The sequence below is a fragment of the Pelodiscus sinensis genome, chromosome 3 (assembly GCF_052426305.1).
Source record: "Pelodiscus sinensis isolate ZL-2025 chromosome 3, ASM5242630v1, whole genome shotgun sequence".
NCBI classification, from domain to species: Eukaryota; Metazoa; Chordata; order Testudines; family Trionychidae; genus Pelodiscus; species Pelodiscus sinensis.
In genome coordinates, this window is record NC_143054.1 from 35,791,940 (window position 1) to 35,807,536 (window position 15,597).

Below are 15,597 nucleotides of genomic sequence, written 5' to 3' on the forward strand. Positions count from 1 at the left end.
TCAGACAAAGTGTTGGTGTTATAAACCACTGAATGCACTACTGTGATGCAGCTATAAGAATATGTATTAAAGTTTTAATTGGTAAGGTTTTGCCTTCTTTCTTAAATGTCAAATCCAAGCCTATAATTCAGGTACTACTTAAATATCTAATAATGGCCTAAATCCTTCCTCAGAGAAACTTCAACTGAAGTCATGTCTCAGTAAGGTTTGAGTAAAAAGTGAGGATCTCAGTGGTTGGACCCCTAAATAGATACTTAATTAAAACACAGCAATCCAAAACTTAGGCCATGTCTACACTGGCAAGCTTACAATAGCACCACTGTAAGAACATTCATATGCCCATGTTATGCTGATAATAGGAACAAGCTCTCATAATAATAATGCCAACATAATACTGCCAGCTCAATGAAAGGTGGGTAGCTATGTTGGCAGGAGAGTGTCTTCCACTGACATGTAACTGTGCACATGAGTGATCTTGCCAGCAAGCCTTATGTCCATCAGGGGAGAGGGGGAGGGGGTTCAGAAAGATTTTGTCAGTATAAGTGCTAAGGAACCATATTCATCTGCAAAAGCGGCGAGGAGTCCTGTGGCACCTTATAGACTAACTGAAGTGTAGGGGCATAAGCTTTCATGGGCAAAGACCCACTTCGTCAGATGCATGTAGTGGAAATTTCCAGAGGCAGGTATAAATATGCAGGCCAGAATCAGGCTAAAGATGACGAGGTGGATCCCATCAGGGAGGATGAGGCCCACTTCTAGTAGCTGATCTGGAGGTGTGAATTCCAAGAGAGGAGAAGCTGCTTTTGTAGTTAGCAAGCCATTCACAGTCTTTGTTTAATCCAGAGTTGATTGTGTCAAACTTGAAGATGAACAGTAGCTCAGCAGTTTCTCTTTGAAGTCTGAGCTACAGTTCATCTTCAAGTTTGACACAATCAACTCTGGATTAAACAAAGACTGTGAATGGCTTGCTAACTACAAAAGCAGTTTCTCCTCTCTTGGAATTCACACCTCCAGATCAGCTACTAGAAGTGGGCCTCATCCTCCTTGATTGGATCCATCTCGTCATCTCCAGCCTGATTCTGGCCTGCATATTTATACCTGCCTCTGGAAATGTCCACTACATGCATCTGACGAAGTGGGTCTTTGCCCATGAAAGCTTATGCCCCTACACTTCAGTTAGTCTATAAGGTGCCACAGAACTCCTCGCTGCTTTTGCAGATTCAGACTCAGACTAACACGGCTACCCTTCTGATATTCATCTGCAGTTTGACTTCACTGATTTAAAAGGGATTGTACAATCCCAGGCGTGCAAGTGTTTCAAATGATCTGTTGGTGTTTTTACCAATGGCAGTTGAAATCCATTAAAAAAGAAGCTGGAATTCCATCCTTTGGGCTGGCTGATTCCATCTTCATATACTGGAGGAAGCCATCTAGCCAGAGCAGTGTTGGAAGCTCCCCATCTAGGATTTTCCCTGGGGAAATAAAAGACAAGAATATGTTTTTGCAACAGTTTTGATTTTAAATTATTCATCAGATATGGGTGCATTTCCCCATATTGGGCTACTTATTAAAAGGATCTCTGCAAAGATACCAAGGTACCCCAAAGCCAACTGGACCCAAAGGAAGGACTAAAAAATCATTATTTGCTAAAATAAATATTTTTAGGGTCTGAACTTTTGTTCCTAATTAGTCTACTATCCTTTTAAAAAGTATGGGTGCTTTGCCCACGTAAATGTTTTGAGACTCATTCCTTAGAAAAAAAGGGAAATAAATATTAAAACTCCTGCCACCCTTTCTCACATGATCTTACTTAGAGCTGGAAATTGGGAGATAGAACAGGGAAGAGTAAGGCTGGAGGAAAAAAGGAATAATCAGTGGATTTGTGAGGAAGTAGAGAGGCAACATCATTTGACCCTGGTCTACACTAGGCTCTTATTCTGAAATAACCCCTCCCTCCACTTTGAATGTATAAGCAGTGCATCCACGCTACCAAACCCGTTATTTCGAAATAATGGACCATGGAATCTGGATTCTGTACTCCTGCTTTTCACAAAGAGTAACACTAATTCTGAAATAGTAATTTTGAAATAATGGAAGTGTGGGTGCTCTGGTGCTGCTAATTCAAACTTATTGGCTTCCAGGAGGCCTCCCACAGCTCCCAAGAGTGCTTCCAGGGGTTATAAGCCCAAGGTACTCCATACAAATTAATGGAGCCTGCCTCTGACTAATTTTGATGCTTCCCCATAGTGAGGACACATTAGTTCAAAATTTGTTAAATCAGGAATTCTTAAGTCCACTTTAGGAATTTCAAAATAGTTTCCTAGTATAGATATTGACTAGAAGTGAAAAAACCTTAGGTGAAATTCTGGCACCAACCAAGTCAATGACAGAAATCCCAGTGGGGCCTGGTCCAGCCCCAGGTAATTATCCTTCTAACATGAACAGATCTACATACCTTTTAAAATACAGGCAGTCCCCGGGTTACGTACAAGATAGGGACTGTAGGTTTGTTCTTAAGTTGAATCTGTATGTAAGTCGGAACCGGCGTCCAGATTCAGCCGCTGCTGAAACTGATCAGTTTCAACAGTGGCTGAATCTGGACGCCAGTTCTGACTTACATACATATTCAACTTAAGAACCCCAGGCATCCCCAAGTCAGCTGCTGCTGAAACTGATCAGCGGCTGATTCCAGGAAGCCCGGGGCAGGGGCTTCCTGTAGTCAGCCACTGGTCATTTTCAGCAGCTGCTGAATTGGGGACACCTGGGGCAGAGCAGCTGGGGTGCTGCTGGGTTGGTCCAGTGGCGCCCAGAGCAGCGCTACGGGACCAACCGGCAGTGCCCCAGCTGCTGTACCACAGGCGTCCGGAGCAAAGCCGCGGAGCACGGGGGCAGCGGGACAGCCCAGATGCGCCGTGGCTATCCTGCTGTCCTCGGGCTCCGTGGCTTTGCTCCCCGTCCCCCTGGTCTGCAGACCAGGGGGACGGGGAGCAAAGCGGCGGAACACGCGGGCAACGGGACAGCCCAGACGCGCCGTGGCTATCCTGCTGCCCTCGGGCTCCGCGGCTTTGCTCTGCTCTGCTCCCCCTCCCCCTGGTCTGCAGACCAGGGGGAGGGGGAGCAGAGCAGAGCAGAGCGGCGGAACGCGCGGCCAGCTGACAGCCCAGACGCATCTGGGCTGTCAGCTGGCCGCGTGTTCCGCCGCTTTGCTTCCTCTCCCTGGTCTGCTGGAGACCAGGGAGAGGAAGGGCCCCGTTTGTAACTGCGGATCCATAGAATCATAGAATCAGAGAATAATAGGACTGGAAGGGACCTCGAGAGGTCATCGAGTCCAGCCCCCCGCCCTCAAGGCAGGATCAAGTTCCGTCTACACCATCACTGACAGATGTCTATCTAACCTGTTCTTAAATATCTCCAGAGAGGGAGATTCCACCACCTCCCTTGGCAATTTATTCCAATATTTGACCACCCTGACAGTTAGGAATTTTTTCCTAATGTCCAATCTAAACCTCCCCTGCTGCACTTTAAGCCCATTACTCGTTGTCCTGTCCTCAGAAACCAAGAGGAACAAATTTTCTCCTTCCTCCTTGTGACACCCTTTTAGATATTTGAAAACTGCTATCATGTCCCCCCTTAATCTTCTTTTTTCCAAACTAAACAAGCCCAGTTCATGAAGCCAGGCTTCATAGGTCATGTTCTCTAAACCTTTAATCATTCTTGTCGCTCTTCTCTGTACCCTTTCCAATTTCTCCACATCTTTCTTGAAATGTGGTGCCCAGAACTGGACACAGTACTCCAGCTGAGGCCTAACTAGTGCAGAGTAGAGCGGCAGAATGACTTCACGAGTTTTGCTTACAACACACCTGTTGATACAACCTAGAATCATATTTGCTTTTTTTGCAACAGCATCACACTGTTGACTCATATTCAACTTGTGGTCCACTATGACCCCTAGATCCCTTTCCGCCATGCTCCTTCCTAGACAATCGCTTCCCATCTTGTATGTATGGAACTGATTGATCCTTCCTAAGTGGAGCACTTTGCATTTCTCTTTATTAAACCTCATCCTGTTTACCTCTGAACATTTCTCTAATTTGCTAAGGTCATTTTGAATTATGTCCCTATCCTCCAAAGAAGTCGCAACCCCACCCAGTTTGGTATCATCTGCAAACTTAATAAGCGTACTCTCTATCCCAATATCTACATCATTGATGAAGATATTGAACAGTACGGGTCCCAAAACAGACCCTTGAGGAACTCCACTTGTTATCCCTTTCCAGCAGGATTTAGAACCGTTAACAACAACTCTCTGACTACGGTTATCCAGCCAATTATGCACCCACCTTATCGTGGCCCTATCTAAGTTATATTTGCCTAGTTTATCAATAAGAATATCATGCGAGACCGTATCAAATGCCTTACTAAAGTCTAGGTATATGACATCCACCGCTTCTCCCTTATCCACAAGGCTCATTATCTTATCAAAGAAAGCTATCAGATTAGTTTGGCATGACTTGTTCTTCACAAACCCATGCTGGCTATTCCCTATCACTTTATTACCTTCCAAGTGTTTGCATATGATTTCCTTAATTACCTGCTCCATTATCTTCCCTGGGACAGACGTTAAACTGACCGGTCTATAGTTTCCTGGGTTGTTCTTATTCCCCTTTTTATAGATGGGCACAATATTTGCCCTTTTCCAGTCTTCTGGAATCTCCCCTGTCTGCCATGATTTTTCAAAGATCATAGCTAAAGTCGTAAGTCGTAAGTCGGACGTAAAGACGTAAGTCGGATCCGCGTAACTCGGGGACTGCCTGTACTTTACATTGGAGAAGGATGTGATACTGGGGGGATCAATAAATTGGCAACTGAGCTCAAAACAAGTAGATCAGAAGTGCAGAGAGACCCCAACCAAAGAGTCTGAAGTTTTGGATGTTAATTCCCTATTTTTATAATAAACCAAACTAAAATCCTCTCATCTCCCCATACCCCAAATCTATGATGTTTAAAATTCAGATTCACATTTTGCAGCATCAGACCACCTCATGATGCTGTAATGACCCCTATTAAATTAGCTGAACACTGTCAATTCAGATAATAAGCACTGGCATCCTAAAACAGGCATTAAAAATGAATTTCCCTGGTTCTGTATTACCATCTGGTAATCTCGGAGGGTTGAGGCAAACTGGTGGTGCACTGTGAGAAAGTTGGCATAGTTCTGTAGCCAAAGGCAGTATGAAAGTAGGTCTCTTGGATGCTCAATCTAGAACATCTCCTAATTTGCTAAACACACACAAAACACTCAAAAGCAGAGATAAAATACTATATGCATATTAGGCTTACTCTGATATTCTAAGGCTGAGCCAGAAAGAACAAGGAATGTTCAGACACAGAAAATGGAATTACAGGGTGCTACACATACATTTATATGATCATGGTGACAATAAACAGGGAACAATTATTTTGTTAATACTTCACTGATCTTCAGCATACCAAAGTAGCTCAATTTGCAAAGCTATATGGGACAGTAATACACTTAATTAACCATAATAATTCACATTGGAAGGTTGAAATGTGCCTTAATAAAGCATTCAAATTAGTTACAGTTGATTTGTCTTTATTGAAATTGCATAAAATATTGCACATAGTGTAGTGCTATTCCACTCAATTAAAAATAATGAAATGTTAATTTAACTGCTTAACCAGTGATTTTTCTCCTGATTACCCTTTATATTATAGCAGTTCACTATAATGTTACAGCAGTAAAATCCCTTTCAGATGCTTTTTATTATTATGTAAAGATGGAATTAATGTCATATTAAACAATATTTCAAACCTGCACAGTTTAACAAATATACTTGATTCTGTATTTATGGATTCCTCCTCTGTTCTCTGTATTCACATATTATACTTATTTTAATAGTATAAACTGAGCACTTTAAAAAGTTCCCTATAAGGCAATGTATGGTCTACTCTAACTGTAGAAAGAAAGGACTGAAAAAGATCCAGAGATTAATCTAGTTTATATTATTCAAACAAAACTCTCTCAGAGTCAGTGGAGTTTTGCATGAATCAAGTGAGCACATCTTAGCCCAGGCAGTTGAAATAGAGGATTATTGTTTCACAGATCCCTGTGATATAATCAAATACGATTCCTTCCATTACAAGTGGGGATTTTTCACTCACTTATGCTGGCATTACATATTTTTGGATAGCTCAAAGTTTGCTTTGTTGTGCCAAGTTTTAAGAAGCAGTTTATTACATGGATTTATGCCCCTTTAATGCTTTTTAAAATGTGCCTGCCTGATTTTGGAATATATGAATTAACATGGTATGACCTATGACTCTATAATAATTTAAACTGGAGGACACAATGTTTTATATCTTTCTGAGCTGTCAGAGACTCAGCTCAGGAGAATGAATAAAGAAATAGAAGCAAGCATAGATCCTTTGTGATTATACTTAAGTTCTCACATGAAAGGCACTTGAACAAATGGGCAGAAAAATTAAAAAATGAGAATAATACAATGAAAGTCCTTCATTAGCTAAAGACAATAACCTAACTAACTGGAAAATTATTTTTTTGTAATAACTAGATTTTAGAGATTGAAAACAGATTATTTTATCAAATTTACTCAGGATGCACTTGAGAGTGCCCAGCCTTTTCACTCCACATGCATCCACTGCCAATACAATTCCACAGCTGATATTTTTAAACATTTGAAACAAAAATTCTGAATTTCCTGTTTTAGTTACACGTGAGTGAAAAGTTAAAAATCTCCTTAAAGCTGAATAAAAATGTGACTGAGATATTCTCACATTTCCCAACACATACAGGGGAGTTAAAGACATCTTTTCAGCTAGGAAATAAAAGCATTAGGGATCTTAAGGTGCTCAAAAAGAATAGTTTTCTAAACAGTTTATTTGCATTATTCACCCAATTGAGATTCGACTTTGACTAGAGCTTATAACTCTTAGATGCCTCTGAAAATTCTAATATCTCTTTTAAAAACCATTTCTTTCACGTGACTTCTTCCCATGATGCAACACTCTCTGTTACCAACCAGCGCACTGCATAAAAGTGGGAAAAGTGGAGGTGCAAGCCAAAAGCACTTTGGCAAAACACTGTTCATATAAAAAGTGCAAAGGATCTCTGAAGAATCCAGTGAAAGCATGGAATATGAGATCTCATTCAAGAGGGTAAACTCCCTGGTACAGTATTTGTGTGTCTGCTCTAGACAAGGAAAGAGCTAAACACAGTGCGATATGTTTTGAATCAAGAGCTCATGGAGTACAGGGCTTTCAGAACAGAAGTCAAATTCTAAGATAGATGTAGCTCCACTAAAATTAACAGAGCTAAACTGTATTATAAAGGTGCAGATCTGTCCCATGAAGCCTTAACAAATCCATCCTTCCTATCTTTCATATGACTAGAACTCCTTAATCTTCAAAATCCCTTCCATTTCCCTAAACAATACAAAGTACTCAGATCAGTGCCACATACCTTAGGACCAAGATAAAGCTTTTGCTTGGACATGCCTACCCACCAAACCCCATACATTAAAAAATAAGTCTGCACATGCTTTTGAATGTTACACCATCACATACACTGGCCTGGGTCACCAAAGTCAAGGACAGTACATCTGTTAATCTCTATTTAAGTGGAAAATTCTACAACTGTGAATGGCCAAAGCCATTCTCTACACAAGCTTACATTCAATCCTATTACATGATGCATTTGCTTGAAGGATTTCATAGTGAAGTAAAATTATTTCAATGCTGCTCAGTAATCAATCCATAAATCAAGTTACTTGCCCCAAATATGCATACATATTTCAGACTAATTAATCAAAAGCACAGCTAAATCAAAGAAATGTGCTGATTACTTAAGTACATCTTAACTAGATTCCTCTTAGTAAACAGCTGTGCCATTAGCTTTAAATAATATCCATGCAATGCTGTTCTGACTTACTGACCTAAACTGAATTGGATTCTATTAATGGATGATTGGATTGACTTGACTGACATGGAGTTTGCTACTTCATCAACCTAAAAGTGGAAGCCGTGGTTCTAGAAAAAATTGCTGATATCTGTATAAAAGTCACATTTTTTTATTTTAACTTCTGTGTTGAGACTTTCAAAGCTGGTTTACATAGTAATGCTATGGACTTGATCCTCAGCTGCCATACATGAACTTAACACAACATATTTCAGTGTAGACATACTGACTTACACCTCATGACACCCAATGATTTTAAAGGTCTTACTCGCCACTGCCTTACATCATTGTTTAGGTTGAACCTCTCTAGATCAGAACTATCTGGTTCAGCAACTTCTGTGGTCTGTCATGATTTTAGTTAGCCAGATGTCCTGAGTGTCACCAAGTTTCTTACAGTCTCATAAAATTTGAGCTACTAGTTTTGGCTCTCGGAGTTCTGTGCTGTTCTGTAACTCTTATTTACCCATAGCTGTCTTTTAAGAGCCCAGTAAGCAGTGGAAGTGTTGGTAATGCTTCTAGACAATGCATCATCAGTGATCTACAACCCATCCTGGACAATGATCCCTCACTTTCACAGGCCTTGGGAGGCAGGCCAGTTCTCACCTGCAGACAACCCGCCAACCTGAAGCAAATTCTCACTAGAAACTATACACCACACCATAGTAACTCTAACTCAGGAACCAATCCATGCAACAAACCTCGGTGCCAATTCTGCCCACATATCTACACCAGTGACACCATCTCAGGACCTAACCAGAGCAGCCATACCATCACTGGTTCATTCACCTGCACATCTACCAATGTAATATGAGCCATTGTAACCCACACACCTAGTGTGGTTACTGAGTAATGCAAGTGGCACCTAGACCACTGCAACAGTTAAGATCAAGAGACCTCTACAACAGGGGTTGGGAGCCAGCTGGCTTTTAGCTCAGAGGGTAGAGGCTCCTATAGTCAGCTCCCGAGGTTCCAGATTCAAATCTGCCTTGGTGGCAGTTACACCATCATGTGCCAGCAATGCTCCTCTGCTATATACATTGGCCAAACTGCATAGTCCCTACGTAAAAGAATAAATGGACACAAATCATATATTAGGAATGGCAATATACAAAAACCTGTAGGAGAACACTTCAATCTCCCTGAACACACAGTAGCAGATTTAATAGTAGCCATCCTGCTGCAAAAAACGTCGACTTCAAAGAGAAACTGCTGAGCTACATACAGTTCATCTGCAAATTTGACACCATCCGTTTAAGATTAAACAAAGACTGTGAATGGCTAGCCAACTATAAAGCAGTTTCTCCTCTCTTGGTGGTCATACCTCCACATCAGCTGCTAGAAGCGGGCCTCACCCTCCCAAACTGAATTAACCTCGTTATCTCTAGTCTTATTCTGGCCTGCATATTTATACTTGCCTCTGGAAATTTTCACTGCATGCATCTGATGAAGTGGGTCTTTGGCCCATGAAAGCTTATGCTCCAATACATCGGTTAGTCAATAAGGTGCCACAGGACTCCTTGTCGCTTTTGCAGATCCAGACTAACAGAGCTACCCTTCTGATAGGAAGAGAACTGTGTCCTAAAACAGCACAAGTTACATACCTGTTATTGCAAGCACCAGTGATGAGGCGGTATTTATTGGCTAGGCAATTATTTGGACATTTTGGTGGCAGCATGTAAGACAGGCATCCAGAAATATTGGCAATCATACTGAGAAGATCAGTGGTTAAGAGATCTGAAAAATAAAAGTCCACCCAATATGACCAGTTTGTGTATTATATTTATTATGTAATAATGTTTTATCATAACAAACTTCAGCATTAGTCAGCTGTTACCTATGTTATTTCTGCTAATGTATTCATTATTCACGAGCATTTCATCACATAGTTTATGAGAACAAGGTCATGTTAGCTTTTCATCCTCCCTAATACATCCCTGAACATCTGTGGGTGCATCTAGACAGCACCCTTCGGTCTGACTAAGCTGGGAAAGAGCTTATTTTGAAATTTGGCGCTGTGTAGACAGAGCCAAATTTCAAAATAAGGCACTATTCCTACAAATCCCTTAACCAGGGAACCTGGAATAGCATGCCCACTATTTTGGGAAATAGCAGGACCATTTAAAGATGCGGCATTGATATTTTGGTATATTTCTGGTATCCCAAAATAGCGCCACAGTCTAGATGGACCTTAAGATACATAGAATTATTTCTACTTTCTGGCTAGCTCCAAAGGATATATAGAATTTATTAGACACTATCCCTAATACTTTTTATTAGAACTGGTTAAATTATTAATTGAATTGATTAAAATTTTCAGCAGTTTCCAGGATCTAAGGAATAAAATATACAGCAAAAGGGAAGAGATCCAAAAAGTTGGTGTAAAATTAGGGCCAAGGTGACCTGACTACAGAAAGGAGCTAACATTGTACTTTTAGGGTTCATTACTCTCTTTATGAAGGCACAGAAAGCTTGTCATTAACAACTGTGTTCCTTTTCTGAAACATAACAACCATCCCAACACAACATTGACTTCAGCCTGGTGTTGTCTTCAGCCTGCAGGTCCCTAATCCTAGAGCCTCACCCTCTCAGGTGGAGGATGACATGTGGTCTCTGCAGCCACACCCACATTCATATGTCACTAGAACCAGTCCTCTGCACTCAGGGAGCTACAGACAGTAGATGGAGACCAGGGAGCTTCATTGTTCACTGTGAGTCACATGATTTCAGACCCTGCTGCAGCCAGCCTCCACAAGAAAATTCAAGCCCTCAGTAAAGCAAGACAATCCAGCCTTCATACTAATTTCAGACATGCTGAAGACTGGCTACTCTTCCATAAGAGGTGGGGAAAGAGAAGGCAGCCAATCAGAGCTGCTATAGGAAGCAGTTGTCTGCTTCTCAGTCCTGGCCTCCCTGGCCTGTAAACTCTTCCTACAAGTTTGGGTTCTTCACAGCCCTCCTTGTCGGAGCCTGAGTGAGTATGTGTGCACTGCATTCAGGAGCCTCTCAGCATAGACAGCTAGGGTATGTCTACACTACAAAGTTAATTCGAACTAACGGATGTTGGTTCGAATTAACTTTGATAGGCGCTACACTAGCGCTCCGCTAGTTCGAACTTAATTCGAACTAGCGGAGCGCTTAGTTCGAACTAGGTAAACCTCATTCTACGAAGACTAAGCCTAGTTCGAACTTACTAGTTCGAATTAAGGGGTGTGTAGCCCCTTAATTCGAACTAGTGGGAGGCTAGCCCTCCCCAGCTTTCCCTGGTGGCCACTCTGGTCAACACCAGGGAAACTCTATTGCCCCACTCCCGGCCCCGGACCCCTTAAAGGGGCACGGGCTGGCTACGATGCCCGTGCCAGGTGCAAGCCTGCCAGCACCCAGCTAGCAGACCCTGCATCTGGCACGGCTAGAGCCAGCCACCCGATGCCCCCCAGCCCTCTCCCTCTTCCCGGGACCAGGCTGGCGGCTCCCGGGAGCTTGCCCGGGACCGCAAAAGGCGGGCACCCGCCTGGTCTAGTGCAGACATCGTGGACCTTGTCCACGACCTCCGCACTAGGCACAGGAAAGTGGCCGTCTAGGGCAGGAGAGCTGCCAGCCTGGCCACCCAGGAGCAGGTGTCCATGAAAATTAAGGTGATCCACTGAGACCCCCGAACCTGAGCCCTGAGCTTACAATGGCCGTACTGAGTCAGACCAAAGGTCCATCTAGCCCAGTAGCCTGTCTGCCGACAGCGGCCAACCCTAGGGACCCTGGAGGGGATGGACCGAAGACAGTGACCAAGCCATTTGTCTCGTGCCATCCCTCTCCAGCCTTCCACAAACTTTGGGCAGGGACACCACTCCTACCCCCTGGCTAATACCACTCCATGGACCCAACGTCCATGACTTTATCTCACTTCTCTTTATACTCTGTTCCAGTTCTAGCCTTCACAGCCTCCTGCAGCAAGGAGTTCCACAGGTTGACTCTTTGTTTTGTGAAGAACAACTTTCTGTTACTAGTTTGAAGCCTGCAACCCATTCCTTTCCTTTGGTTTCCTCTAGTCCTTCTATTATGGGAACTAATTAAGAACTTTTCTTGATGCTCCCTCTCCACCCCACTCATGCTTTTATAGACCTCTATCCTATCCCCCCTCAGTCTCCTCTTTTCTAAACTGAAAAGTCCCAGTCTCTTTAACCTCTCTTCATATGGGACCTGTTCCAAACCTCTGATCATTGTAGTTGCCCTCCCCTCTCCCACCCTCTCTCTTCCCCTCTCCCACCTCCTTTTCCCAGTCTCCCCCAGTTTTGTTCAATAAAGAGAGATTCTATTTTTGAACACACGTTTTCTTTATTTTGTACATCAGGAAGGGGGGCTAGGGAAGGGTAAGTGGAAGGAGGTGAGGGAGGAATGGGGTACAAGCCCCCGATGGGGAGGACTGGGCTGGCTCTGCGGGCTTCTGGGGATGGAAGCTCTCCTGCAGCCCCCCAATTGCCCCCTCTCTCCAGATGGCAGCCTGCAGCAAGTGCAGCCGGTCTGATGGCCGAGTGCTGTGATGCGCCCAGTGTGGGCACTCATGGCACTCCAAGCCAGGAATGCTTTGCAAGCGGGGCACCCCTGAGAACTGTCTGTCCGGGGTGGGGGTCGGGTCCCTTTAAGCACAGCCCTCGGCTAGCCTGAGGCAGCAGCTCCATGCTCTAAGTCCTCATCTGATGCCCTGCCGGCACTGCTTCCGGCCATCCTTAACCCCGGTTCAGGGTCCACTCTGTGTGGACATGCTAGTTCGAATTAGCAAAATGCTAATTCGAACTAGTTTTTTAGTCTGGATCCGTTAGTTCGAATTAACTAATTCAAACTAAGTTAGTTCGAATTAGCGCTGTAGTGTAGACATAGCCATATAGACTCAAACTAGCAGGACTTTAGCTAGAATGCCTCAAATGTGGACATTGAGATCATGAACTTCCAGCCAAATCTCAAAGCCAAACAAGTCAGCAGGTGGGCTTGTGCATAAGCAACAGTGTCCATAAGAAGGCATTATAGCACAGAACTTCGCACTCCACAACTATTCACATCCCCAATGTCTGACATCATAGATAAGCCCTTAATTTATGTGGAAGGCATGAATTTCCTAAGAAAATGCTGTGAGAAATAACTGCAGTGTTTGATATTTGTTTTCAATAATTCATGGCTTCCATCTCTTGAACATTAAAAAATGGCGCCTTTCCAACACTAACAATAGATATTATTATAATGTTATTATTTATAGATATTGGCAATCATACTGAGATTAAGCAACATCTCGGTATGGTATTAAACTATGACATTTTGATGTAGATGTGGTATTAAACCATGACATTTGGATGTAGATGTGAATTTCAAACATCCCAAAAGGCAAGGGGTTTGGTTTGGTGCATCTTAAAATAAAATAAAATAAAATAAAATAAATATTTAACTATCCAACTTTGACCTTTCCATAAAACAGTAAAAATAGCAACAAGGATAATAGCATACAATGCATAAAATCAATGCACCATGAAGATGACTTTTGGAAGTGAAAAAGTATTTTAATGAAAGGGGAAAGTAAGAATTCCTTCCATTTCTGGAGGAAATATATTTCAGGAACCCAGTGACCCAGAGGAAAAGATACAGAATATAGTCTTCTGTCTCTGCCAACCTCAGGCTCCAGAAAGACCGAAAAAGAAGCAGCCCAACAAAATGCATAGGATATTCAGTATATTTTTGAGATTTGTAGATAATACAAGTGCATTCTATGATTGCATAGAATGCTAATGGCTAAATGGCTAAAACTGCTGTTTACATCCTCAAGCACCATAGCAGTAGTTAGAAGGAAAACACAATAGAGTGTAATTATTTTGTAAGATGCTTTTAAGAACTGAACAACATGCACAATATCTCTAAGGTATGGGCATGAATAGTGCTCCTGCCTGCAGTAGAATAAAATAAATATGAAGTCAACAGAGCTTCAATCTAAGAGATAACCCTCAAGCAATCAACAGGGATTTCTGCCTGCGTGTTGTATTTACCTCTTGGATGCAGTGAGCGTTTCTGCTTCTGATGAACATTTTTTCTCAGAACTTGTGTTGAATTTCCCCTTCTTTCAACTGCTTGAATTTCTTGTTCAGGAAATATTGAGAAAGCCAGCAGCAGGTCAGGAGCTATTATTCCCCTTGTTCGGAGATGTCTATAACACAGATAAAACAGGTATTTTTAAAGTGTAGCATTTAAATATCCTGACATTTGTAAATAGGGAGTAAGTGGGAAAGATTGAACCTTTTTATCATCTTTTGATATTTTCAAACTTGTGTGTTCATATTAACAAGGGAAAATTGATTCTCTTCAGTGTCCCCTTTGTGTGAAATATTAATAATTATATCTAGAAGTCTGCCTAGACAAAAAGGAAAATACTCATGGTCGGAAACTACAATACAACTAATAATAATGAGAGTACACATATGGTTAATAGTTAAAGATTAGACTTAGAAATACTATATTTTAGGAAAGAATCCAACATATATGCTAAGGTTCCTTGAAGCCTGACAGAAATTTTCCAAATATCTATGTAGTTGTGGAGTTCCTCCATGAATGGGAGAAACAAGGAAAATTATCATGGCAAAAGAGACTTTAGTTTGCTAACAGACAACAAATTAAATATGACTTTACAAAGCCATATGACAACAAAGCAGGCCCATGAAATTTCAAAGGTGCTAAATTGTAACAAGAAGGTGCAAATCCCTCTGGTAAAACTGCATTCTGACTATTGCATTCAGGTCTATGACTCATTTTTTCATCTTAGTTGGAAACACCATCACTTGGGATTGAAGAAAATGCTTAAGATATTTAGTGGAAAATACCACTGCAATAATATTCTGACCTTTCTATGGCTGCATCAGAAATAATGCTGACGGCCAGAGGACATTTAGCATTCAAGTGGTAAATAGTTACCAAGGACAGAAGAAATATATGTTTGTGGTGAGCTGATGATGCCCGGAAGCAAAATTTGTATGAGAGATAGAAAGGGATACCTTGTGGACTAAATACTAATGAAAGTCAGGTCTGGTGGGGCTGGGCCGAGAGAGGGGCACCTTCATCTGGTCCAGAGCTGCTGTGGTGAGAGAGGGCTGGAGGGAGTCCTCTCTCCCTGACATGGCCTGAGGCGGCCTGCTCCAAACTCCTTATACCTGGCCCTATCCCAGAGCTCACACCTCCAGCTGGAGCCCTCACACTCCCTCACCCAAACCTCTTCCCCAGGCTTTAGCCTCCTCCTGCAGTCCAGTCCAACCTCAGAGCCTTTACTTCCACTTGGAGCACTCATACCCCCAGCATATCAAGTCTCTGTACCAGCCCTGAGCCCTCTCCTGTATCCTTTTGCCCCACCCCTGCCACACTTCAACTACATATTGGTGCACATAACAAAATTCCTTCCACACATGGATGTAAAAATTAGAGGGAACAGTTGTAATGTAGCATTAACTGAACAGTGTATCCAAACAGTAGGTTTGTTTTAAAGGTCACAATTACCATCACAGACAACGTAAGAATAAAATACATAGTTGAGTGCTCAGTCAAGAAACAGATCACTCAGTCAAGCTTGTGACCCCAGACAA

At 42.4% G+C, this 15,597-nt stretch overlaps 1 protein-coding gene across 1 annotated transcript in view; it reads right to left on the reverse strand.

Moving 5' to 3' along the window:
- Positions 1-15,305, reverse strand: part of TPO (thyroid peroxidase) — an 89,732-nt gene extending 74,427 nt beyond the window's left edge. The window contains exons 1-4 of the mRNA XM_089776921.1: positions 15,172-15,305; positions 14,017-14,174; positions 9,598-9,730; positions 1,343-1,472 (exon numbers count right to left, since the gene is read on the reverse strand). Of these exons, the coding sequence (XP_089633047.1) occupies positions 1,343-1,472; positions 9,598-9,730; positions 14,017-14,174; positions 15,172-15,305 (555 nt within the window). The remainder of the gene's footprint in view (positions 1-1,342; positions 1,473-9,597; positions 9,731-14,016; positions 14,175-15,171) is intronic.
- Between the last annotated feature and the right edge of the window lie 292 nt (positions 15,306-15,597).